General features: G+C 35.3%; 1 protein-coding gene across 4 annotated transcripts; it reads right to left on the reverse strand.

Annotated features, from left to right (window-relative positions):
• Positions 1-53: 53 nt before the first annotated feature.
• LOC113231158 (aldehyde dehydrogenase, dimeric NADP-preferring) lies at positions 54-27,959 on the reverse strand. 4 transcript variants are annotated; one of them, XM_026465354.1, is made up of 12 exons: positions 27,829-27,959; positions 23,639-23,679; positions 22,518-22,757; positions 21,669-21,890; positions 19,870-20,033; positions 18,218-18,448; positions 15,132-15,335; positions 12,686-12,801; positions 7,755-7,890; positions 6,487-6,637; positions 1,441-1,552; positions 54-219 (listed from the first exon to the last, which is right to left on the reverse strand). In XM_026465354.1, the coding sequence occupies exons 1-11, from the start codon at positions 27,836-27,838 to the stop codon at positions 1,532-1,534; spliced, it is 1,536 nt and encodes a 511-aa protein (XP_026321139.1). In that variant the 5' UTR covers positions 27,839-27,959; the 3' UTR covers positions 54-219; positions 1,441-1,531. The 4 variants fall into 4 exon arrangements, with proteins under 4 accessions (XP_026321139.1, XP_026321136.1, XP_026321138.1 ...); XM_026465351.1 differs by lacking the exon at positions 12,686-12,801 and adding an exon at positions 10,889-11,004 and having other exon boundaries at positions 27,829-27,953; XM_026465353.1 differs by lacking the exons at positions 54-219; positions 12,686-12,801 and adding an exon at positions 10,889-11,004 and having other exon boundaries at positions 865-1,552; positions 27,829-27,953.
• Between the last annotated feature and the right edge of the window lie 22 nt (positions 27,960-27,981).

Here is a 27,981-nt window from a genome sequence, read left to right on the forward strand (position 1 = left end):
GCTTTTAATATATGCATTCACGCCAAACAAAAAAGAGCAAAGTTATGTTTTTCCATGGTAGTGATCCATTTAGCTCTTTCAGGTTGTTTCTGTATGTACATTTAAATTACTATATTAATTTTGAAGAGCAACCCCAAGAGTTTCTTGATACTTCTTCTTAGGGGAATCTGCCTTACGAAAGAGCGCAAAGTGACGATTTCAGTGTAATTTTCTTCTTGCCTATGAAATAAAGATATTTTTGACTATTTTATTTTGATTTTTTTTTTATTCTAGTTCAGTGTACTTATTAGATACGATGTCACGTCAGGAGAATAAGGACATGTTAGTCCTCCTACTCCTACCAGTAGGAGCAAGAGGAGACGGCCTTTTAAAGGCTTACTTTACCACAAATTATTAAATTCAGACAATATTAATACAAATTCCGGTATAAGCTCCTATGTGCATTTTTAAAAAACAATATTTTTTTAGCTGGGCAATCATAAAGGTACATAAGTCTCACCATTACAAAAATGTATCACAATATCATTGTTACACTAACACTTATGTTACATTTGTCAAAACGCTACAGTGATAATAATGCCACTGTAGTGCAGTTTAGCGTAGTGCGGTTCCACTTTTAAGGTAGTAAGTATACTTCGTTTCAATCCATTTTAAACAAAAAGTGCACAAACAAGTCACTGACCCGACCGCACTGCCCTGATAAGGCGCTATCTCTGAGATACACTTTACCTTTACCCTTTTAGTTTTTTTATACCATTTAATAACTATAATAATTTCGCATCTAATGGTATAAACGGTTTAGTGATGGCCAATTTTAATGCCAACTACAAATCGATTAACTACTTGAATGAATCGATTTGTTCAATTGAGTTATACAAGCGGTTTTCATTACATAATCCATAAAAGCATATTTAAAATTTCCGGAATGTTAATTTTAAATCCTCCTTCGAATCCTTACACTTAGATACTCGTTCAACTGCGATTGAAATTTTCGATTTACTAATCGTTTAAAAAAATTTAATTGAATGAACTGAATATTTTTTGTTCCGTACGGCACTATGCAATCATTACTATTCATACATCTATAATTAAAATATAACCTCACTTTTTGACTATCATTTTTCAAATACGATTTAACGATGTTATTCAAAGGAATATTGTTAGAAAATGTGATGAGATATCAAGTCAAAATCTTCGAAATTTCCGTGAAAGTGTTACTTATTCGATTTATTGCGTTCTTGCTTTGAAATTTAACCAAACTGTCTTGTTTATATTTTGTTTAACATTATTGGAACAAACTATAGTATTTCACTCTCTTGTTTTCTAAGAAAACCTTTTGTATATTCGTGTCTATATATATATACATCGTGTTTTCTACTAATATATTCATGTATCGATGGAACGAGTCTACCAGATATGAACGAGCCTACTCAGTCGCACCTTAATGATACTCAATCTTGCTAAAGCGATCTGACAAATGAAGCATAACTCTACTATTTGCTCCCTCGTTTTCCTTAGTCATGTTAGCTGCTTACAAGTCTTCGGACGACATCTGCAAAAGAAAAAAATATAGGTGAACATAATGAGTTAATTATTATTGTACAGAAATGATAAGTATACATAGTGAGTTGTTTAGAGCGGTTACACACGGTGACTTTTAGCAGCGATGCAATCGCGTATGAATCCCAAGTGTAGCGATGCAATCGCGCGTTTGTATCGATCCAATCGCCTATAAATCGCAAGTGTAGCGATGCAATCGCCTATAAATCGCAAGTGTAGCGATGCAATCGCGCGTTTGTATCGATGCAATCGCCTATAAATCGCAAGTGTAGCGATGCAATCGCCTATAAATCGCAGGTGTAGCGATGCAATCGCCTATAAATCGCACGTGTAGCGATGCAATCACGCGTTTGTATCAATGCAATCGCCTATAAATAGCAAGTGTAGCGATGCAATTACGCGTTTCACGAACGCGCGTTTGTATCGCTGCTAAAAGTCGCCGATGTATCCACCTTTATGTTACACAATATTTTACAGGGTCATTTTACCCTTTAGTACGGATACATTTTATTCTGGAGGGGTCCTCAAATATTCATTGTAAATACCATACAAAATCGTTTTACAATCGTGCTATTTTTTATGTTTATTATTTCTAATACATTCGACCAGAGAGGGGCAAGCGCCTGAGTTTTAACCCGGGCGGTTTGATAACGTCGGTTTTAAACCAGGTTTAAAGTCCATTAACGCCCAAAATGAAGGGCAAATACTATTCACAACTAAATATTTGTTTTATCTAAATAGAGTTTTGTTCAAATTGAATGATATTATTAGAAAATGTTTATTGTATTCTGATCTGAACGATCTGATTTGCCTTTCTATGATTGGGTTTGTTAGAAAAGCACATTGAAATAAATCGATATAAAAAATTGTTACATTGCATAGATTTGAACCGATCTTCATAAAAACGGAATCGTAATGTGCATCTTTAGTAGTGAGAATCCACAGCTGCCTCCTTTTAGTCTAAAAAAGATTTTTAAATCGAAATTGGTATAAGTATGGAATTATACCCAATTCCGTATTCACCGTTTTGTCCACGATTTTGGGCAGCAATGGGTTAAGCCCCAGCACTTTGGGTAAAAACCCAGTTAACACCCGGGAGGGTTGATTGGGTTTTTACCCACTGCCCATCTCTGCATTCGATCGAATGACTTGAATCCAAGGTCATGAAATAAATTAAAAAACTTTTAAAAATACCAGCTGTTCCAATACTACAGACGTAGTGAATAAACATTGAATATCGGGAAAACAATATAAATAAATTAAAACTCGAAAACTCAAAAAAATTCCGAACGCTGTTGCCGCGTCTACATAACTTAATGTACCTATGATAGTCAATGTCTAACGTCAAAATTAAAAGGATACGATACGGAGATGTTATAACCACCGTAAGAAGTCGGTTACTCAATTAAACGCATCGTTCTAAAAAGTTTTATTAGGTGCGATTACACAATTAACCGATGTTCATAGTTTTTTCTTTTTTTAAAGATATCGTCATGCTCCTGATGGTAAGTGACACGCCTGTCCATAACACTTGCGAGTGTCTCTTAGTGCTTTAAGTCACAAAGATTTGAGGGTAGAGATGCGCCGAGTACTTGTTTGCTACTCGGTACTCGGTGTACTCAGCCGTTTTTTTACTACTCGTACTCGGCCGAATAACTCGGTTCATGAGAAAAGTTACTCGGTTAAAATAAAGCATTACAGCTATAGACATATTAAAGTAAAATCAACAATACATTTAAAATAATCAGAAGAGATTTATTACTAGAAATTCTAGAAATTTTTAACAATTTGTAGCAATTCAGTAATTTAAAAAGAAAGTTTATATTATTCATATTTAAAATGTAACAAAGGCAGGTTTTAATGTAGGAATACAAGGCTTTCTGCGCGTTCAGGTAATGGTCTGTTCCTTTTTTCTTCATACACATTACCCGCTTCGGAAAATAACTTGCAGGTGCACATAAAAACACTCATGCTAACTGTGCCAGTTTTGGATATCTTGTTTTATTATGCCCACCATTGGAAAGGACTCTGCTCTCGCGACAATAAACTTTCATTGACATATCGGTCTAATTCTAGAGCAATGGGACTTTTAGGATCATCGCGTTCCGGTTGCAATGAACCGAGTAACTCGGCCGAGTACTCGGCTCGGCAAATGTTAAACCGAGTAATATTCGGTACTCGGTTAGTTGGTAAAACTTGTATTCGGCGCATCTCTATTTGAGGGGCATTGCCACTGAGCCTGACCTTGGGACATAACGAGATATCGAGGTTTTCGCGATTGTTACACATAGGAAATGAAACTAATCACCCTACCTCTAGTCCATTACATCCTACCATACACGTTACAAAGAGTGTACTGAAAATCTCGACTAGTCCCATATGTCTGTAATATCACTAGTACCCTACCCTTCAAAACCGCAACGCAGTAATGCTCACATACACGTAAGAGGTACTACTAAGTGTCGTATTCACAAGCTCTACTGCTACTAAAATTATGAAATTGACTAAGATGCTAATAATGCTGATGCAGCTGATGATGCTTATATAAACATAATGTTGTTGAGCCTGGTGCTGCAGATGATGCTGATGTTACTGATGGTGTTTTGATACTGATGGTGCTTATTATTACCGTCCAAGGAAGTACTGCCACCATACTTATTTCTTCCGCCATGGAGTAAAACCATTTCCGGAAATCCGGAATTCCAAAATAGTAATGAATTAAAATTTGGTGGTTCTAACAACTATATGTCACTCCTTGTAGCTATATCTATACATGTAACTATAGATTTGGAACACCTTTTTCCGACCTATGGTCGTAAGTAACGCATATGCATTTCGGTAATTTTGGAGATCGTGGCACCTAAAGTTTTTTTGCTAGTAAAATATGTTAACTCCGTTGATTTTGCTTCACAATTAAACTGAATGTGTAACAATTTAGTTTTCTGGTTTTTTAACGACTTTTTTGCCGTAGCGCCAACTGTGAGAAATCTATTTCTACTACTACTACAGAAACCTAATCTATTTCTTCACTAAACAAGAGATGTCTCTTTAATAATTGTAATTTTTAAGTTTGTTGAATATCACGACGATTTACATTGCCATCGAGTACATGACCAGAAATAGAGACGAAATAAGGGCCTCCATCCCTGGCAACTCATCGGGCAAATGAGCCTTATATAAATATACACTTCTAAATATCAACTCTCGCTTGCATTGAAATCACAAATTAGAAAACTGAAACAGTACAGCGTCAACAACTGACCTGCGTGTACGTCTCTGTATATTCCAAAAATATTCTGTATTTATTTTTCTCTAAATATGTGGGGCTGTTTCATTCGGTGGTGTAGGAAAAATAGCATAACATCTAATTACAAAACAAACGGAATCACATTTCATTGGTAATTAAATATGTAACTTTTCAATATTCGTCCATTATAGCAAAGCTCAAGTTAAACTGGTCGATTTGAAGTGAAACAATTGACGACACCCGTCAATTGTTTCGAAATTCGGGTCGGCCAATCGGAGCGCAGTTGTCACCGTAATGATTTGACAGAAAGGTTTTCAAACAAATTAAATGACATTTAGTCTCTATTTCTGGTTATATACTCGATGTACATTACATACACGTTTTATATTTTTTTAAATTCCCCACTTTATTATTGAGGGCGGCTATACAGGGTTATGTGTAAAAGACTAACAATCTCGCAGGACTATTGTACCAATGTTGTTCAATTCATGTTGTTTTGACCCTGTACCAGTCTGTTATTAAAGAACTCAATGTTCAGGTTATGAATTAGAACAAAGGTAAAGAAAACAAAATTTCGGTTAGCAAATAAACTTTATTTAATTTTTAACAATTTTAACCCGTACACTGGATTCACTGCAGACTAATACAAGTAAAGCGAGAAATTAGCGAACACGTTGACCATGTCGGTCGTGTTGACCGTTTTAGTTGGCCGACAACTCGATATTTTACGTCAAACATGTCGTTCACGATGAATATGTTGGCAAACATGTTCGTTAATGAATAGTAAACAAATGCATATTATGATTGCCTGAATTGAAAAGAAAATTGTATTAATATGTTCTATTTGTATGTGTTTGTTTAACTTTTGTACCTTATTTATTTTTAGTACAGTCAACTAAACTCTATACTCTGTCTTTGTTGAAGACGGAGTAAAATGACATTTGTAGGGTTGTACATTTTCATAAAATTTTAAATAGTTATGTAGTTGTTGACGATAGTTTTATCGATAGATTTTGAAAGAAGATTAAATTTTGTCAAAAAAGACTGAATTGTGAATGTTACGACGTTCTAATGATTACTAATTGCCTTCTTTATTCTTGTTTTGATAGTTGATCTATTAGTACAGAGAGAGAGTCAGAATAGCCGGATTTGATTATCTATATTGAATTAAAATGAACAACTTTGTAATATACCTCCTTAAAATGAACAACTTTGTAATATACCTCCTCTTAGTATTTTTCATATACGTAGTCCTAAATACAGTGCATGTATGTATGAACTTACAAAAATTGACAATTCAAATGAACTTGAGCTCAGTAATTGGATGAATAATGGGTGGAGGATGATTTAACTGGAACAAGTTCGGCTACACTACTTGTCTTACTATACTATGGTAATAGAATCCTATGAAAAACCATGGCTTCTTAACCATAACCTAATAACAACAACATACGGGATTTTTTTCCCCATCTGTCGCCAGTCGGAACAGAGCCATTGGTGACGACTGGGAATAAGGGATCATAACGCGTAAAGATTATGTACTAAAAGCCTATACATACGGTTAACCCCCGGATGTAATCTCGAGCCAAGTACCCATTTGTGTATGTATTGCGTTGAGTTGAGTGCTTGTGTTATGTAGTGGAAAATGGTTGCGCAAATTACTCAGTTTACTTCTTTACCTTCTGAACGGCGAAAACGCCATAGGTGACCCCGACGCCGAGCGCGAACGCGAGCAGATACGGCAGAAACTTCAGCGAGGGAGGCTGGCGCTTGCGCATCAAAGTCCGAATGAAGTTCAGGTTTGAGTCCGTGTAGGGTGGATAGCGGCCCCTGGAGGAAGTTGGACGATTAAAACCGGCTAATGGTGTTGATTAGTATTCTGCCTAAGTTATTGAACCTATAGGCTTACTTTATATTGGCGCAGACATTATGGAAACAAGAATTGTTCAGGGCACAACTGTCGTATAAAGTACGCATAGTTGTGCCTTCTTTCGTTACGAGGGCAGAATTATGGCGCGTATGTCCTTTTTTACAATGCTGTCAGATTTGATTTTCGTTCTTTGGTCTCAGATACGTACTCAATTAGAAAATGCCTTATGCGTTAGCTACACGACAGTTTTATTGTCTGCTTTGATATAGAAATAGTTTACTCCAAAAAGAAACACTACATCACACATACATTTAACAAATTATGATACATAATTATAACATGAACTAAAAAAAAGAAAAAGAAAAAACAATTAGACGATCCACACATAAATAACACACAAACAAGGAGCAAATAACTATAACAATAAATAAGCCCGTCTTGCTCGTGGACTACTCGATTGGTTCATCTCGGTGGACCACGCAAGTGACAAGTCATAAACATATAATTTAAGTTTGTCTCGGAATTTCCCGGTGCTACCGTATCGTATCTAGTTTGTACGTTGCACAAGTGACATAAATTTCATGCAATAGACAAGACAAAAAAACTTATATTCCGTGCCGTGGCAATGAAAAATGACTCATTATGATATCAAACGCTGCGCGTACTGACTATAGTGAACTCTGTCGTGTCGAAATATAGTGACAAAAAACCGACCTCAAAAGTTCGTGGAATTCAATTTATTAGCCAAGTTTTAAACCGGATACATACCCTAGTTTGCCACCCTTAAATAGGATCACTACTGAGGTACCTCCTTTCCAACAAAAAGAATCCTCAAAATTGGTTCAGAAATATCACGGTTCACAAGGCCTATCGCGAACAAAAAAGCAGTGGAATTGAGAACCTCCTCCTTTTTTTGAAGTCAGTTAAAAAGACAGCCAAACACAAAAAACTCTATCTTATAAGAGCCACAGCTAGAGTAATACAAACTGTTAACATAGTACCTTACGCCATTTACATAGCGTTCAAATTTGCAGGATAAAAACGTAAGTTTTTGTAGGTTAATACAATGGAACTTACGATCCCAACTTCTCTCCGATGGCAGCGAAGTTCTTGATAAGGCAACTCTTCTTGTGCGTGAAAGTGTCGAAGGTGGCTTTGCCGTGGTATGCGCCCATTCCACTGTGGCCCACGCCGCCGAACGGTAGAGTGTCAACTGAAAAGTTTTTGCAATCGCTGACAAAGGCAGTTTTCACTTTGGTTATATTGAAAAAAATAAAATAAAAAAAAAATAAAATAAAAAAAAATTGTATTTGTACTAACAGCCTCACGGGACTATTATTCTAACATCATAATTAACAACTTTTGTTCCATTACTTTTAATAATTCAACATATTTTACTTTCATACAAAAATAAATATATTTAAATAAACCGCTTTTAACTGTGCAGGACGGGGGGTGGAAGTAGGCGCGGAGGACGCTTGCACGTTTGAAATTACCTAATACAGATAAAAAAAGAGTCAGTACAACAAAAACTTAAATGTTTATTTTTGGTAAATTAATTATGTTTTGTATAAAGTCATGGAACAAAAGTTGTTGTTTGTAATGTTAGTAATATACTCCTGCGAGGTTATTTTAACAATAACCCAGTATATTGTATCTCAACTTTTGCAGATTAGAAAGTACCTGTCTGTTCTGTTTTATTTGACATGAGTAGAGCTTTCGATTACGTTTGCCATAGAACTCTACTATCCAAATTAGAAAGATACGGTTTTCGTGGCCAGGTGCGTAACTGGATAGCAAGTTACCTTAGCAACAGAACTCAGTGTGTGGAGGTAGTGAAGTTAAATAATAATAATGAGATTGAGACCCACAGATCAGAGTTTAAAGTTAATAAATACGGTGTGCCTCAAGGAAGTATTTTAGGTGCATTGCTGTTTGTATTATATGTTAATGACCTCCCTGAAATGAAAAAATATCCATGCACTCTTTTTGCAGATGACATATCAATCATTATTAATAAGAATTCTGACATAGATTATGAAAAAGAAATATGTAATATTATTGACTGGCTTAAGATAAATAATCTGAAAGTAAATGTTTCCAAAAAAAAAAAATTCATACAATTTTATATATTATAATGGAAAGCCCCAGAAACTCTCTGTAAGTTGTCATGGAGATGAAATTGTGGAATGCTCATCCAGCAATTTTCTCGGTATAGTATTGGACTCTCAACTAACATGGAAACCACAGGTTGATTCAATATGTCAAAGCTGAATCGATTTGTATTTGGTTTACATCGTCTAACGCACATATGTGATCAGAGGACTGCCTTGATGGCCTACCATGCATTTGTCTGCTCAAGCTTGCGGTATGGCCTCATCATCTGGGGGAACTGCGTAGAAATAAACCGTGTATTTGCTATCCATAAAAAATGTGTCAGAGCTATATGTAGAGTAGGTCCGCTCGAATCTTGTAGACCGTTTTTTAGAAAGCTAAATCTTCTAACGCTTTCCGCCATGTACGTATATGAGGTATGCATGTTTGTTAAAAAAAACTTGGTCTTATTTACTAGGAAACGTGAAGTATGTAATTTTTTAACTAGATATCCAAACCGCATAGCTGGCCCTTCCCATAAGACTACTTGCTTTTATAGGATTTGCTATAACATGGCCATACAAATATATAATGCTTTGCCTGCAGCTATCGCAGATTTACCTATAAAAATATTTAAAAAAAAGTTATTTGATTTGCTATGTGATCTGTGTTTATACGATATCAAAGATTTTTTAATAATAAAAAGAAATTGACATTTTGTTTGTATTTCACATTTTGTTTATATTTGTGCTGTTCTTACTTCTTTGATATTGTTTAATTTATGATTTTGTTGCTGTTACTATTTATTGGCATTTTTACTTAATTTTATATGACATTGCTTATTTGACGAATTGTATAATTTTAATTTATGCCATTATTTAACTTCAATTTATTTTAATATTTGCGTGCCAGTATCTGGTGCAACACGTGTTCTTGACACCTTGAATAATAATATCTTTTTTTACCGTGTTTGCTTGCGAATAAATATTTCATTATTTCATTTCATTCATTCCATTATTGAAGATTAGTGCCCTACTGCAGCGCTTCTAAAAGCGTGTAATTTGTGGGCGCCCTAATTCTTGCCTTTTAATGTGAAACGGGAGTTTTTATACATTTCCACGAATAATTTATCCAACCTCAACACCAACCGCTAGATCCGCCTTAAAATACGCTTCAAATGCACAAATCTGGAACACAATGTGACAAATCCGTTCGATGAGACTAGACGGAATTAGAATCGAAATTGATAGGTTTTTGTTCCGAAGTTTCTCTTATGTTTAGCGTTATTTTTGTTCAAATATAAAACAGATAAATCTAATAAGCTTCAGTGAGGAGCTTAAAACTTTTTCATTATCCTAAAAACATAAAACCAACACAAAAAAAAAATGTCAACACTGGGCATGCTATTATTCAAAGATAGTGCAAAGCATTATTGTTACAGGCAGGCGTAAATACAAGCATTGGCAGCAAATTTTACGAAAAATCTTGTATATACAAATAAAAGAGTAAAGAAATATACATAAACTTGGATTGTGGGACCTTAGGTATGTGGTTCAAGTTGGGCCACAACCAAAGACCCCACAAAAAAAACCTAAGGTACGTGTGCACCGTTAAAATTCGAAAAGAAGCTAGCTTATAATCGGTTGAACAACTCTAATTACTACTACTTCATAAACTGAGAATATATCTTTCGGGAATATGGTATTCGAAGAAATGCACTGTTGGTAAAGTGTACGTCACTGACCATTTTATTTACTGTACTTTTGACTAAACAGTGGGCCAGCATTAGGTATAGTGTATGCCATAGATACGATGAGAATTAATAATTTATCAAACAAGTAATTCACAATGAGGCGTAATGATAAATAATCTACCGGTAAAATGGTACAATTAATTCAGTTACTCGCGTGCAGCTAAGTTTACTCGTGGTGAAGTCGAAGAGCGTAGAAGTGTCCTTCGATGAAATAACTTTCTATGAATAGTAAGTAAGTCCTTCTTTTTTCCAGTAAGTTGTCTAAGGGTTGGTACAAAATCTTTTTTTAAATCGCTAACGCTACCAGAGACGGCCTAAGAGATAAATATATTTGAAGCATAAAAAAGGAAAAGAAGATCCAAACCTCCCATTTGCATGACCGTATCGTTACAGCATACGCTTCCACTACTTGTATTGTTGAGGAGACTGTCCCGAACGGTTGCATTTGTCGTGAAGATGTACATTGTTAACGGCTTCTCTCTACGAGTAAGGAACATTATGAGACCACCACCGGTAGTAATAATACTAAATAAAAAATAAAAGTAATAGTAATAAATTTACGAAGTTTTCGATTAGAACTGTGTTGGTGTAAACTGAAATACTTTTTAAGGGATGTTATATATTTAAATATTAGATTAAAAATATACGTACATTGATTTAGTCACTATGAAAACGCATTTGATGTTTTACAATTTGTAACTTTCTTTAAAGAAACAAAAAGATGAAAAACCATACAACACAAATTTCCAAACAAATTTCCTTGCAGCACTACTAGGAAAAGAACTTAGTTGTATTACGAGAAAAGTGGAGGCTGAGAACACGTTTCAAATATTTCAGTGTCACCAACAAATAATTATTCTGAGAAACTTATATTAATTACCAGATATTGGAATAGGCTGAGTATCTTAACCTAAAACTCGAGGAATACTCATAAATTGGCTAAAACCCCTCTGTGAAGTTATAGAATAGTTAAAAAAAAGGCAAAATCCTGAACAAAATTACAAATATATCGACCATGGAAAGGCAAAACGTGTAACAAGCATTTGATAAATATTACAGGAGAGCTATTTAAAGTAATTTATTTAAGGAAAAAACATTCCTAACTCCAATTTTATTTGTTATATGAAAGAGCTAGAGCTAGCTAGAGCTCCTTGTGAAAGAGTTCGTCCAGTGAAGTACTGCCACCTTACCGATTTCTGCCTCCAAGCAGTAATGTCAGCATTTGTGTTCCGGTTTAGAAGGGTAAGGGTGCTGGTGAAATTACAGGCACATGGGACTTGTCAACTTATGTCTCAGGGTGACGGGCGCAGTGGTAGTGCCCCTCAGATCTATGCAATTTAAAGATCTGAGTGGCACTGTAGCTGTTACGGACAGGCGTGTAGCTTACTATTTGTCCGTCCCGTCACTTGATATTATAAAAAAAAAAATTCCATATAATAAATAAAAGTAAGATTTTTTCTTAAAAAAAAAAATTTAATTTAAATCTTTAAATCGCTCTCTTGTAATATTTTCCAAACGCACGTTACACGTTTTACCTTACCAGCATTTATTCTGCCTATTTCGATCTCTGTTAAGTACATACATAAAATAGCAATAAGACTAAACAGCTTCAGAATCATGCTTTAATTTAACGCTTAAATGTGTCCAAAACTTATAGCTAACAGTTTATTGCAATATTATCTAGCCATCACCAGAAACAACCTTCACCAAAAAACCAACACCGAAAACCTAAAGAAAATGTCACAAAAACCACAGTGCTAAGGGAATATGGCACCAAAACCGAATTAGGAATAGTAGAAACGACTAAACCACACGACCATATTGATTTCTAATTACGAATTTTGGAAAAACAGCCAAACCATATTGATGCCAAGTCATAGAGATTTTGCAGAAACAAAATTTTGGTAGCCATTAAAAAATTTTGCTATATGAACTAGCCAGTATTCTTTACGAATTTTTTAGCAAGTATATAATATATTCTACTGTATCCTAATGACTAAAAGCATTCATTTAGTCTAGGTTTGTAAAAAACATCTGATAGGTATTCTGATACGGCATCTCGAAATTATATTATTGATGATAATAAAAGCTAACAATTTTCTAAAAATATTCAAAAAACGAATCGTATTTTGTTTCAGCAAATTTCTCCGTGTGCGCTTACCAGCGTAGAACATGACCGTGTCGTTCATACTAATACTCCCCGAGTGAGTCTGCTCGGTGAACAGGTTCTGAATGTTGTTCTGCCCGCTGAACACGTATAATACTAGCGGACGCTCCCTGCAATACCACCAGCGGGTTCATGGGTTGATGGGGGATCACCCGTTTGATGGAGATTAGGGGAGAGAAGATATAATGGTGTCACACTTTTTATATGCTTTTTACTAACAGGATCACTGGGATTTTTTTCCCCCAGAAGTATAACTAAAAAAAGTAAATGAATTTTCTTTTGGTATAACAATGGCATATACCGCATTATATCTTCGAATTTTCATTAAAAAGGACGTAGACAACCCAGGATTAATCCAGACTGATAATCGTTACACCATTGTAAACAAGTTAAGATAAACACCACTTACTAAAATAAAATAGTAAATGTTTCTACATTCAAGAGTTTGCTTTAAATTTAGGGACTCATCACATTTATTCACACGGAACCGCCTTGAAAAACCCTTATGTCCATGCAATAAGAGTGAAAAAGACGTTTCGCTTCCTCTTTCTTCGTTCTTATTACATGTACATAAAGATGTTTCTGTCCGGCTTAATGTGATTCCGTGTTGATAAGTTGGTGACTCCCTTATCTTGCGTTACAATGTTATTACGCCACAAGTTAGGTTTGCCTCGGGTAAAGGAATTGTTATATCGTGTAAAATCATGACGTCACATTATAGATATATAAATTATAGAATCATAGTTAAAGGATATAAGGTTGCACTTCATTAATTCCGATACCATAAATTAACCGGAGGCACAAGTCCCTTGTCCAATTTTTTGCGTATTACTTTGAGACTGAAAGGAAGTGAGATATTATTTCAGTCTCCAGTTAACTTTATTTTATGGTATTTCAGAAAATTGAGAAGTCGATTATGGATGCATTAGTTATATTTGGAAACTATAAAAATGTAGTATACACCCATCTGTTTAGAATAAAATTGTAAAAGTGATAATGCTTTGTGACACGAAAATAATGTGATCAAGTGCAAATTGTTTTCCTTTAGGTCCGATCGATTCAAGTGGCGATGGCAATCACGGTGAAAGGACAATGCACCATAGTCCAATGGTGAAAATAAAATTCATTTGCCAATTGCAACCCAAATTTGATTTGATCGTCCGTATTTACCCAAGTTGCAATGAAAATATCAATTAAATCAAATACAGCCACCTTTTGATTAAAGGACATAGCTTTCAAAGTCGGAAAGTGTTTTCCAGATAAATTAATTGAAATGAGGGGTGCGAAACGTAGATACTTTGACTTCATTACTTCTTTACTATAGTATTCATTATCGACAGTCGCACATAATATTCATATTTTTAATCAGGATATCAAACATCAAAATATTGAGCAAATAAAAGAAAACCACTATTCCGAACTTTGTATACAGGGTCCTTTGGCGAAAATTGCAAACGAGACACACACAACCCTAGTAAAGCCTGTGAAACTCACATAGATTTTTGACTGAAATGCACAGTGATTTTGACAGACACTCGCAAGAACACACTTCCTATCGCAACACTCTTGGATTTATCGATATTTCGGCTAGTGTAGAAAAATGCCTCTGAAGTTTTATTACACTTATCCCTACTATAGTACGGATATTGGTAATTAAAGTTATCGATGATTCACATTTGGAACTATCGATAACTACTTAGGTCCATATTAAAGTAGGAATATACTTAATCTTTTTTTATTTCTAAAGTACATACAAGTGTACAAAACTGCAGAGGATTCTTTAAAACACCAATTCCTATTATATAATTTGAAGATAGAAGCATCAATCGTGTATCTACGTACTAAGAAGTACAGAGGGTACTTAAAAATAATTGGCTCTTTATCCATTGTAATACAATCCATTATATTAATTATATCCCACATCAGCTTCAACACAATCACAACTCAAAAAATTACAAAAGCGGCGAGTAAATATATCTTGGTTATGTTTTCGAATAAATACCCTTCACACCTGTTAAATAAGTGACTCTAGTACCGAAAGTGTAATAAACTACAACCAAACTTAACTCATTAGGGAATGTCTCGATATTCTCGATCTCGATCGAAAATTATAGGGATAGGGACTCATGGTGCCATTAGATCTATAGTCGTGACCACTAGGTCAGGAACTGTTTAATTCCCCAAATAAATATCTCACGCGTGTGCAACTCATGGTAATGTTACTGATCAGTCATCAAATGTAACTTTTTAGGTAACTTCGGACTGAGTATATAATGTTGCCATATTGTTCTAAATTCTTTACCAAAAACTGGGGAACTTCACGTATACGCCCATACAGAACCCAAAATATGAAGATTTTTGACTTGTGATACTCTTGTAGCCGGTGTGCGATATTTTCCATCTTATGTTTGTTGGATAATGGGCCTTAATGTCAACATACCTGGCGTTGATAAACTTGATGGCTTCATAAGCATTTTCGACGGGTACAATCGGCAGAATAGGGCCGAATATTTCGCCCTCCATGATTTTGTCTTTCTCAGTCACGTTGGCGACGATCGTGGGTTCGATAAAACGGTCTTGCGCATCGGTCTTTCCACCGACTACGATTTTGTTCACCGAGGCGTCTAGAAGGCTTTGGAGACGGCTGGTAATGGAATTGAAATTACACTTAGTATGCGTACGAAAGGAACACAAAATGGTAAAAGATTTAATCGAAGACTGAGCCATGGGGATATTGTACCTTAACGGCATATAAATATTTGTTATTATTCAATAAAATTAATGTATACTTAAGTATGTTCACAATGGCTATTTAACAAGTAATGGCGGAATGAATTTGTCTATATTTTTAGATCTATAGGTGTATTATTGATTTTGACAAAATGAAATGAAAGATCAAACGTCAATTGAAGTTGATACATATACAATAATATTAATAAATAATAACAATATTATTAAACTACAAATTTTCTAGGATGATCCCTGTGACATTTCCCAAAATTCGACACAGTATAACCTTGTAACGACGTCCACTAATTTACGTATTTTATACACTATTTTTATGTCTCGCTTTTTAGTGAAAAGATTTTGTTTAAGCAAATACATAAAAAATTTAATTAAAGTAAAAGTAATACCAAATTAGTGCGAAATGAGCAGAGAACATTTTTTTTCCAAAAATTAATTTATCTTTACGACAACGTACATAGGTTACTTCATTAGACTGCATTTGCTAGAGACGAGGCATATTGAGAAAAAGTTTTCGATGATTTAATGAATAAATACATAGTGCGTACACTAGTTTAACCAATTAGGTAATTAGTGATATGATATTAATATTTTTAATCTAAATTATGAGTCTCAAATTGATTAAAATATCAATTACAATGGCATTTGAATTTAGTGGGGTATTTTATGCCTTTAATGCAATACAAAACACTTCATACATTTATACAACGTTTTCGAGAGCCAGGGTCCATTATTTTGTTTCTCCCGATCCATATAATCGTGTAGACGCACTACAATTTACCGAACTTGACTGTTGAGGACAATCTTTTGGAGTCTTTTCAGCATGGCTAAACAACAACAGCCAAATTAAACATACTAAAAGTCAACAAATAAAAACAAATAACTTTAACGGAAAACACAACAGCAACAAATAAATACGTGGCACAAACAAGGTGTCAGCTCGTAATAAAATAAATTGACACATATTTATATATGTCAAGATCAACGTCAAAAGTATTCTTGAACAAAATCATAGATTTTAGGACGCTATAATTGGTTGTATATGCAATTATTGTTAACCTATCGCTGGCGATGGCTATTGAATCATAAACAGAAACAGCATTTACATTTAATTTATTTCTTCTCCGGTACCTACTCCATAGAAATATCAGATCGGATAAAAAAAAAATATTTATATACAATTCATGGGAATTAATTATTTTAAAAACTAAATTTTTTTAAATCCGTAATATTATACAAGGCTGTATAAGAGAGAACCTTTGCTTCAAAATCAAACCAAAAATCTATCGACTTTACCTCATCTCTATGACAAACGTCAAATGAAGTGTCACAGGGACCATCCTTTAAAATTTGTTAGTATCATATACATCTATCCTCTCGCACTTGCCGAGAAAAATTATTTGTCTCAACAATACTTTATTACTCCGCGAATAACCTATCACGTATTTCCTTATTTTTCTATTGTATTTCAACAAAGTAACTTTTAAAAGTAGGTAATAAAATTATACAAGGCTGACGTTTGAACTCTCGCCGTGGCGCGGAGTTATATACACACGTTGGCGTTAGACAATAACTGCGCAACCATTTCAAGGTCTAGAATTAACTTAAAGTTAGCCTATAAAGTCGAGTAAATTTTCTCAGTTAGATTACGAAGACACTACGTACACTTGGTATAAAAAAAATGTGATCATACGTAAAAATAGACAACACAAAAAATATATATATCGACCCTGGAAAGGTAAAACGTCTAGCGGGCATTTCGATGCCTTACTTTCTCAAACTCGTATCTCATAAAGAGTGATTATTCAGGAGAGGACAAAACTTTCTATTTATTTTAAATTTCTTATCAAGGGAACACCCTTGATAAAGTAACAACTTTGGATGCATTACTTTAATAATAATAATAAAAACGCACACACTCAACATAGCCCCGCACTAGGGAAACCCTGTGTCGCGGGTGCCATGGACACACACATAGACAATCACAAATTACACCCAAACTCAAGAAAGAAATAAATGTAGGCCATACAACGCCGTGTGTAATCGTTCCAGTTTAAAGCCCATATGTAGTCTGTGGCCCGTAGTCTAGTGTCACACTTGACGTGCTGTGTGCATTCAACAGCACGCTGGGATTAACGCATTGGTTGTACCGCCTTATCTCTACGAGTATAGAGCTGAAATCAAAGTGTGTGAAAGACGTGCCATTCTCCGTGCATTATTATTCAACCTGCAGGCAGGCGTGTAAATGTTAATTTCTCCCGGCCCGGGAATCGAAGCTGGGACCTCTGCGTGGTAGTCATGGTAACCGTTCGGCGATGACGACAGTTACGAATAGGTAAAAGCCAGCGTGTAAATATGAAGGAAATGTGATATCAGACTGCAAAATTTGTATACACAATCCATGTTTTGCATTTCAGTAACTGTGTGCTTTAAGATACGAGTTTGTGAAAGCAAGGCGTCATTTCGGAAAATATTACAGGAGAATGAATTGAAGCAATTTTTTTTAAGAAAAACTATTTTAATTTTTTTCCATTTAACAGCGGAAACTAGAAGTTTTCCATATAACAAATAAAATTAGACTTATGATTATTTTTTCTTAAAAAAAATTGCTTCAACTCACTCTCCTGTAATGTTGTCCAAATGCACGTTAGACGTTGTATCTCTCGAGCGTGGAATTATGAAAATCACGGTAGTAAAACATCATCTTCTCTCAGTTAGGTCTCCTCATGGGGAGCCGCTTTATGGTTAAACCTATCTATAAGTGTCATAGATAAAAAGTACCTGAAATGCCTGCTATTGACAATCCTGCAAAGATCTGGTGATTTCTGGGGATCCTCGCCATACCACTCATAGAGCACTTTTTTAGCAGCTTCCACGAACTTGTCTTGCACCTCTTTGGAGCACAGGACGTAGTCCGGTGCGATGCAAGTTTGGCCCGCGTTTATAAACTTGCCCCATAGTATGCGGCGTGCTGACACCACGATGTCTACTGTATTGTCAATGTAGACTGGACTGTAAGGCAATAATCATAATATTTATAATAATAACGTAGCATTTAATAATATAAAATACAATGTAGTAGCAGCAGAGCTACCTATTTCTGCCGCCAAACAGTAATGTTAGCATTACCGATGTTCCGGTATTGAAGGGTTAAGGGTGCTGGTTCAGTTCAGGTTCAGTCCAGTTCATATGGAGAAGAAACCGACGATTCATTATAATAAACAATAAGAATTTATTATAATTATTTATAGTTTATTTATTTTCATTATGATTTATTAGACAGGTATCAAAACTGATCAACTTGAATAATCTTCGTTACATAATCTGTTAGCTCGATAAACATCGGAGCTAGCACGTCGTTTCACTAAAATAAAAAATAAACGAGTCCAGGATGTATTGCATTTTTTGTCTATGGTTGTATGTCAATAATTACGGAACTTCGGAGGCATGCATATGTCAAAAGTTAAATAAATGGTTGGACGGAGTATAGTAGCAGTACAGCTCTTTGTGAAAGAGTTCTCCGAGGGAAGTACTGCCAACTTAGTCGTTTCTGCCGCCAAGCGCAATTATTACTTTATGGGAAGAGCTAGAACGACAGTCGTCAAACGACAAATAACACGTCACGACGTGACGACAGAATAATCTTAGCTTTAAACGATTCTGTCGTGCAAACGACAAGGCGGATGCCGTGAACCGACAAATTGTCGTCACGATCTAATGGGAACAGGCTAGACGCGACAGTCGTTCAACGATAAATAAAACGTTACGGCATAATGGGAACAGATTAACACATTAATTTGCTTAAAACTAGATTTGAACCAGAATACCAACCAGAGCGTGTACATACGGCATGTTTAGAAAAGCAACTGTCAAATTATAAATGACAAAATTTATGTTGGTACAAATAAATAAAAGGAAACACAAAAAAGATAAATAAGTGTTAAAACAAAATTGCTATATCTTTCTTAAAATTTTTATACTATGTGCGTTCCCACTATGTCGTGACGACAGATAGTCGTGCAGTTTACAGTGTCGTGGTCTGTATATTTAAATGAAGTTGTTCACATATAAAACGTCACGATTAACTGTCCTTCACGATTTTTTTGTCGTTACGACGACAGACCGTCGTGATAATGGGAACAGTTAGAACGACAGTCGTCTGACGGGAAATAAAACGTCACGACAAAGTGGGAACGCGCCCTAACTGGACTACTTGAGAATATCTGAGACGGACATTTTAAAGTCACAATTAGAATTAAATATATCTACTTGTTTGTTGTCCTTAATAAGGTCATTATAAATCGCTAATGTCAACAAGTAACCGCTCTAATTTGGGAAGAATCGATAGCAGTAAAATGGCAACATGTATGGCATTGATGGATGGAGCATTCCAGTGTTCGCATATAGGAGTGATATAACGGATGACGTCATACCTCTTGCCACCCAATTCAAGAGTGACGGGGGTCAGAGACTTCGTCGCCGCCTCGTAGACAATCTTGCCGATGCCAGTGCCGCCCGTGAAGAAGATGTAGTCAAACTTTTGTTGCAGCAACTCGGTTGTCTCCTTTGGACCACCTTCGACCACTAGGACTGCGTCCTGAAAATGAAATGTTTATGTAAATGTAATGAAACTGTGTGATTCTGTGACGAACTTCGCTTCCATTGCTGGCTTGGCATCATGGACTCAACAAGGACACATATAACATGAACAATTGTTATTAATATTATTATTGATAAACTCTATATCACTGTAAAACTGTACTCAGGCAACATAGGTCTTTAAAATATGATCTAAATATTTCGAAGAGGAGAAGGAAAGACAGTGCGGTACAAGTATATAAAGTAAATACAACATTTGCGAACAGACAATTCAACAAGCGATCGGCCCATTTGTATAATTTAATTAATAAGGAATTAGAAATATACACCAAAAGTTATAGAGACTGCAAGAAACTTATATAAAAAGGGCTACAGTCCAAAACATATGAGGAAACCGAAGATCTCCTAGAATACTTGCTTTAAAAACATTACTCTCTTAGACTATGGCAACACGAAAGTTAAGTTAAAAATGGAAAATGTGCATTTATAGCTATGGGAGAGCGGTACCTCCGGACACGGGCTTGATAAGTATAATAGGAGGTACCATCCAATGGTAATGAGCAGTTAATTGTATTACTGAAACAAACATTTTATTATTTATTATTGATCTTTTTAGTCGTTTTCTTCATTGCTGAAGGTCGTGTCCCCGAAAGGTTTTCGAGATTTTATGGACTATTTTCTTCCATCAGTGCTAGCCCTACTGGTTATCGTCAACTCACTGCGAACCGCAGCAAACGCGTTCTGTAGGGCTAGCACGACAAGAGAGACTTGCGCGAGAGCAATATAAAGCGAGAGATCACTATGCGAGAATAGTAGCATCTCGCGCTCTACGTCGCTCTCGCGCTATTCGCGTCCTGTCGTGCTAGCCCTACTGGTCTGTGTTCAGTGTCTATCAGGGCAGTTGCTATAACGAGGCCAGTGATTTCAGGTCATTTGGTCACTCCATCAGCTAGGTGATCTACCGTGGAGTCCCTTTCCCTCCATCTTACTCACCACAATCAGTTTGTCAAGGTAATCAGCTATATGACCATAATCTCAGTATATAATAATAAAAAACCGACATCAAAAGTTCGTGGAATTTGCTAAGTTTTATTGAAATCGGCTACCGGAAAGTGCGCAAAATCGGATTCACCCCAAAGTTTGCCACCTTTGGATGTGGAATATTTTCATCAAATTTAAATGGGAGCACTACTGAGGTACCCTCTTTCCAACAAAAAACAATCATCAAAATTGATTCACAAATCACCGGAGTTATCGCGTGACATATACACGAAAAAAAATACAATCGAATTGAGAACCTCCTCCTTTTTTTGAAGTGGGTTAAAAATACTTTAGAATTCTCTGGTAGCATATTGTGGAAATTTATCCGCGATTATTATTATTGATCGAACAAACAGGAAGGAAAATTCCTTTAGTCCGGCTGAACGAAAACCAGCGACCTCGCCATACCGGGGCTATCGCTCTCCCAACTGAGCTACGGAACGACGAGGAGACCTTACGAATTTCTCTACGTGCTTGTTGTGTTTATTTTTATTTAAACGACTTCTTTGCCGTATTATTAATTATTAATAATATTGATAAGTAAATTTCATTCTATTTGACTCGTAAAAAAATCTACCACAATTGTACTTACATTGTCCAAGTATTTAGGCAGCATTTCAGCTATGAAGTTAGCACAATTTACAGATAGCTCGCTCGGTTTGACAACAACGGCATTGCCGGCAGCGATGGCGCCCGACATAGGGAGCAGCAAAAGCTGAAGTGGGTAGTTCCACGCTCCGATGACTAGAACTACACCGTAGGGATCGTTGTAGATGACTACGTCGTCTAGCATGTTGACTATGGTTTTCGATGGCTGAAAGAAAATTTTGTCAGTCAAAAAATGATTTTAAAGTCGCTCAGCACGGGACAAAGAGGTAAATAATTTGATTGATTAGGACTTAATAACAGACCTTATAGACTTTATAATAGAACCTTATAACAATTGCAGACAGATATTAAATGGGATAATATTATTTGATCTTCAAAGATATAATTGGCATGGGCACTCTTTAAATAAACATTATTTTTTATGTTTGATATTATATTATTAACTGGCCCGTCTATATTAATTGATCTACGGATAAATTATAAATGAACTGCATTCAAGGTAACACTATCATTATGTTTGAGCATACTAAATTAATATTTGGTATTAAAAATTATATTTGATCCTATTTTTATATTATTGTTCTTTTCTTTTAACGGTTGATGACATAAGGCCGCCTGTTGTACCTGTCGTTTTTCTATTATTATATGTTTGTCCCAGCGTGCAATAACTTGAAAATTTTGCACATGTTTTGTTTTTGCATGATTGTATTGCATATCAGAACAATCAGCAGTATATTATTACATGCAATAAGTCTCTACATTACTGGTCACAGTACCTAAAGTTTAAGGTTTAAAAAATTTTAACTGTTTTTTAGTAATTGTCTAGACTTACTCTCACAGGTTTTGCCCATTCATCCAAGTGGTGCAGTGTGTTTTTCAAATCATTGATTAAGTAATCAACTTCAAGCAGCAACGCTTCCATCTTGCTCCTGCGCAGGTCCTTTCGCAGAGCCTCGACCATCGCGTCTTGGTTCTCCTCGTACATGCGCAACATACTCTTTAGCTGCTTCCGGCGCCATTCCATTGGTTTTGTCACCCCGCGGTTGAAAGCATCGTGTGCCTTTTGCACCGTCTGAAGAGTTAAGATTTATGCATCTTATTATTTTAGTTATCTATGACTACATGGTTTGGTTATATATCTATATATATATATATATATATATATATATATATATATCGTCGCTTAAAAGCTAAACGGCCGCATATCAAAAGTTCACTTTTTTACAGGAGAGGCGATCGAAGTTTTCGACCTCATTTTTTAACATTTTAATATTGTTCTATTTTTAAATACCCATGTAATTTATACTCAAAAGATGCGTATTTTAAAGCTCTTTATATTTGTAAACACAGACACACTGGCGTGACACAATAACAATTACGCAGTGTTTTTTTTACTTTTCACTTCAGTTTGGTTTTTGAGACCTGTACCAAAAAGTCAAGACTAGTCCATCTAGTACATCTAGTACCATAACGTCCACGTTACGTTACTGAGACGTAAGTTCACAAGTCCCATGTGCCTGTAATTTCACCAGCACCCCTACCCTTCAAAACCGGAACATAGTAATGCTGACATTACTGCTTGGCGGAAGAAATAGGTAAGGTGGCAGTACTTCCCTGGATTAACTCTTTCACGAGGAGCTCTACTGCTACTGAATCTACTGAACTAATCACCGTTATTGACAGGGTATCAAATTGGTTTTAACATGACTTTCTAAAATACACTAACAAATCGGACTTGGACGTCACAAGGTGACATCTGGATATAGAATCTATAGAATTCTCTTCTTGTATCTATAGAATTCTACATTCAGATGTCTGAACTGATGATGTCCAAGTCAATTCTATATCCAGTTTAGATAGTCAATCGACTATCTTAATAAATGGCAAGTGCGATGCAAATGCTTCTATAATAGAGAAACGAATAAAATATTATTGTAAGTAAGTAATACATACCTCGGGGATGCTAGCCGCCTTCGGCTTCGAAGTAACGGTTCCTGTAACAAATGGAAAATAATTGATTCAATTATACAATTCTTAGAAAATGGAACGCTTCGGTAGATTGGATGTTAGTATAATAAAGACACAAATTTATAGAGCGAATTTGGAGAAAGGTCGACCTTGGCGTAAATATATCAACCAAATCGATGATGGTTAGGTCAAAACCAGAAAGTCATTGTGTGTGTGTGTGTGTGTGTGTGTGTGTGTGTGTGTCTGTCTCTCTCTCTCTCTGTGTGTGTGTGTGTGTGTGTCTGTGTGTGCGTGCGTGCGAGTGTGCGTGCGTGCGTGTGTGTACGTGCGTGGTGTGCGTGTGTACGTGTGATTGTATATTTTAAGGAAAGTATTTGTACTTTTCATATCTATATGATTTATTCATATTGACGGCTGATAATATTTGGATAAAAATTGCTAAGTTTGGCGAATTGTAATATTATTTTTTATATGACGAAGCCTACGTTGCGGATTCACATATGTAATTAATTCAGTTTTTAAATTAATTGAATTGTACTGAAATAACAAATTTTTAGTTAACCGATTGTAGTACAATTAGTTAATAACGAATGACTTAGCTTATTTATAGTTACTATCACTTTCAGTTAATATTGTATAAACATGTGTGTAATTATGTAAATCAACATTGACCTTTATGTAGAAGTTTTTTTTGACAATCTTATCAGGAATACCCCGTTACCATGTAGAATTTGTTTATTATGACATTGTTATGCAACTCGTAAACGTAATCGGTTGTTGAACCAAAAGCTGATATCAAATATAAATGTTATTTAGAGGTTAATAAAGTTATAAGACTTTGTTCTTTGTGTAAATTTTTCCTGCAGTTACAGACGGCAGCATATCAAGGTACACATTGACGTATTTTGTTTCGCACTAGAGGCGATTTCCGAACAAAAATGTGTAGTCTGATGTGCTGTTTATTGTACCTAATTCATTGAGTTGAGATGGTCGCAATAGAAGCAATGGCAAAGATTACACTTTAATAGACGGGCTGTTACAAAAAGTTGTAATTGATGGTAGCAACAAAAATAGAGGAAAAAACTTGCTGTTTTATATTTAAGTAGGTAAGCGTTTGGCCGCCGTGGACGCTTTAAATTGTCTTACATTAACTTGGCTGATACGCCAATGACGCCTTAAAGCGTCTACGAAACCCTTTAATCTTCAATTGAAATTAATAAATAAATATTCCATGTGTTCTTTGTATATTAGGTAAGTATGGATTCATAGTTGCATTTTATGTTCAGTTATGTTCTTGTTTGATTTAGGAGAATTGAATTAATATAAGGTGGTTTTATAACAGTGATTAGTTCAGTAGATTCTGTAGCAGTAGAGCTCCTTGTGAAAGAGTTCGTCCAGGGAAGTACTGTCACCTTACCTATTTCTGCCGTCAAGCGGTAATGTCAGCATTACGGTTTTCTCGTGAAATTACAGGCACATAGGACTTGTTAACTTATTATACTTCAGATATAACAGTCACCGTGTATTGTGTATAATGTATTATTAATATAATTTCACTAGTGTTTAGGTGCAATGATCAATGAACCGAATTTGTTTGCATCAATAGTTCAGGAGGAAGATTATTCCACATCCAGCAGGTTCCTGGAAGGAACGAACAAGATGTCAGAGTGGTCTCACAATGCCAGGCATCTAAGATGTGGGGATGGACTCTACTCCTTTAGCGGGAGTCGCGATATGGAAACGAGACAGTGGCACCAGTTCGAAAAGTTTCTCAGAGCCCTTTCCAATATAAAGACGGTAGGACACACACAGAGAGCCTCTCCATAAATTTAGTAACAAAGGCAATTATTATTATTAATTTTCTTTTGTGATTTTAGAGAAGTGCCCATAGTAAAAGTTATTTATGTTGGTGATCAGAATGTTGCGGAATTTTCAGGGTCACCCTGTTTGATTATTACGTGGCAGTAGCCTCATCAATATACATATATATATATATATATATGTATTAAAAATAAACTTTATGCATTGATTTTACTTTGTGTTATGCCTTTTGGGGATATCAAGTAGAGTATTAACGCCATTAGAGTTTTTGTAGAATTATAATAATAATAATAATAACGCACACACTCAACATGGCTCCGCACTAGGGAAACCCTGTGTCGCGGATGCCATGGACACACACATAGACAAACACAAATTACACCCAAACTCACAAGAGAAATAAATGTATTAATTGAGCCTGGAACCTTTGCGTGACAGGCAGGCATGGTAACCGTTCGGCCACGGAGGCAATTAATTAAAATTAAATTATATAATAATAATTCAATTAACATTATAATAATAATTAAAATAAAATATATTACAATAATTTATATAAAAAAGACAAAGTACAAGATATCGTGATGATTTAACATACTTAAAAATTTCAGCTAACTGCAGCAACATTTGTTTTTCGATAATGTAATTACTTTTAATCTTGGATTCCAAAGTGTTAAAATGATAATTGTTTTATCAATAGGGATTAAAAATTTTTGCATCATATTATTAATATTACATGATCTTCAATGCTGTTGGTATTGGCTTTTAATTGAAATGAGTTTTTTTTTTAATATCAAGTACAAGCTACACGCCTGGCCATAACAGTTGCAGTGTCACTCAGAGCTTTAAATCGCAAATATCTAAGGGGCACTGCCACTGCATCCGTCACCCAGAAATACAAGTTGAAGTCTCATGTAATTTCACCAGCACCCTTACCCTTCAAAACCGGAACAGTAATGTTGACATTACTGCTTGAAAGCAGAAATAGGTAAGGTGGCAGTACATCTCTGGACGAAAGCTTTCACAAGGAGATCTGCTGCTACTAAAGTATTACTATCCTGTTAGTGATGATCACATTAGGTAAAAATAATTATAATGTGCCAGACAACTACACCAATTACCTAATCACAAACTAAACAATTCCCTGGACTATAAATATCAGAGCAATGAAATTCACTCCAGAGCACTACCCAAACACTTAAATGAGAACCAATTTAGATAGTTTAATTCCCATGTTGATTCTACTGGGAACTGGGTTTTGGAACTCCTCATCCTGTGTCGACAGTGCAAATTACTGCAGTCATTTATTGTCACTAAGAATTTTATCAAGCTTTACTCATATCTAAATCCTGTGATTAATTTTTTGTTTCCTTTTTTCATATATTATTTGACAAAAAATTTCTTGATTGTTCATGACAAAACAAAATTACGGGTACCTTTTTTGTCTCAAATCTCATTTTTTAATGGTGGATAACCATACCTGGTCTCAAGCCAAGGAATTAAGTATCAAGTGCATCAGAGCAACAGAATTCACGTCGGGGCAATAACCAATGCACCAAGACCACCAATTGAGAAGCAAGGGAACAAAAACTGACAACATTTTGACTTAATTCTTCTTTTTTAATGCCAAGTGGCAGTTTTCATATGTTTCACGTATAATTTATGAACAGCAACTGTTAATCCAAAGCAACAATTAATCCTCTTTAAAAATATTGCACCCCTCATGGAAGAACGGCAAGTGGAGTTACATCGAAAACGTTTATTGCTCCATTAGATACTGAAAAGTATAACCCACATCCTCTCCAATTCCGGTTAGTTGATTGACTAACATTGTAAACAGAGTGCGATGTTTCAAATGCATGGATCGAGTGACTTGATAAATCCATTCAATGCGACTACACGAACTTAGATTCAAAATTTATCAGTTTTTCTTCCGAAAATTCTCAATTTAGGAAAGTTTAGTTCTCTATTGGTCCTACCAGGAATCGAAGTCGGGACATCTTTAGCTACCACCACAATGCAAACCATTGGGCCACCAAGTTCATTATTAAGTTTATTAAAAGTACTTGGTATTTAGTAAAGATCTATACGTCAGTTTAATTAATACCTTCAGTTATTATCGTTCAGTGTAATCACTTTCTTAATTGGCCTTCATTACTTCATCCATGTACTGGTTTTAAAGAGATATGTTATTATAATATTCGCTTGGTCACTCTTCATTCGACTGGTTCTTGCAACGTATTTTGTGATAATACAAAATTGCAAAAAAAACTGGTAAGTAGTGTGTCTTAAATGTATACAAACTCATTTGTATACATTTAATGTCCTAGAAATAATAGTAATTTGTAAACGCTTACCAATAGTCATCGTGAAGATACAGCGAATAAATCAAGTAATCACGCAACAAACAACGACCAAAGTCCGTTTTGTTACAACACAAACAAGTTTTTATTACTAATTTTGCGCCATAAGTTTGACTAAGTTATTGGATTGACAAAATTCTAGTTATT

Source organism: Hyposmocoma kahamanoa, unplaced genomic scaffold, assembly GCF_003589595.1.
Source record: "Hyposmocoma kahamanoa isolate Upper Pololo Valley unplaced genomic scaffold, ASM358959v1 64, whole genome shotgun sequence".
Classification (NCBI taxonomy): Eukaryota; Metazoa; Arthropoda; class Insecta; order Lepidoptera; family Cosmopterigidae; genus Hyposmocoma; species Hyposmocoma kahamanoa.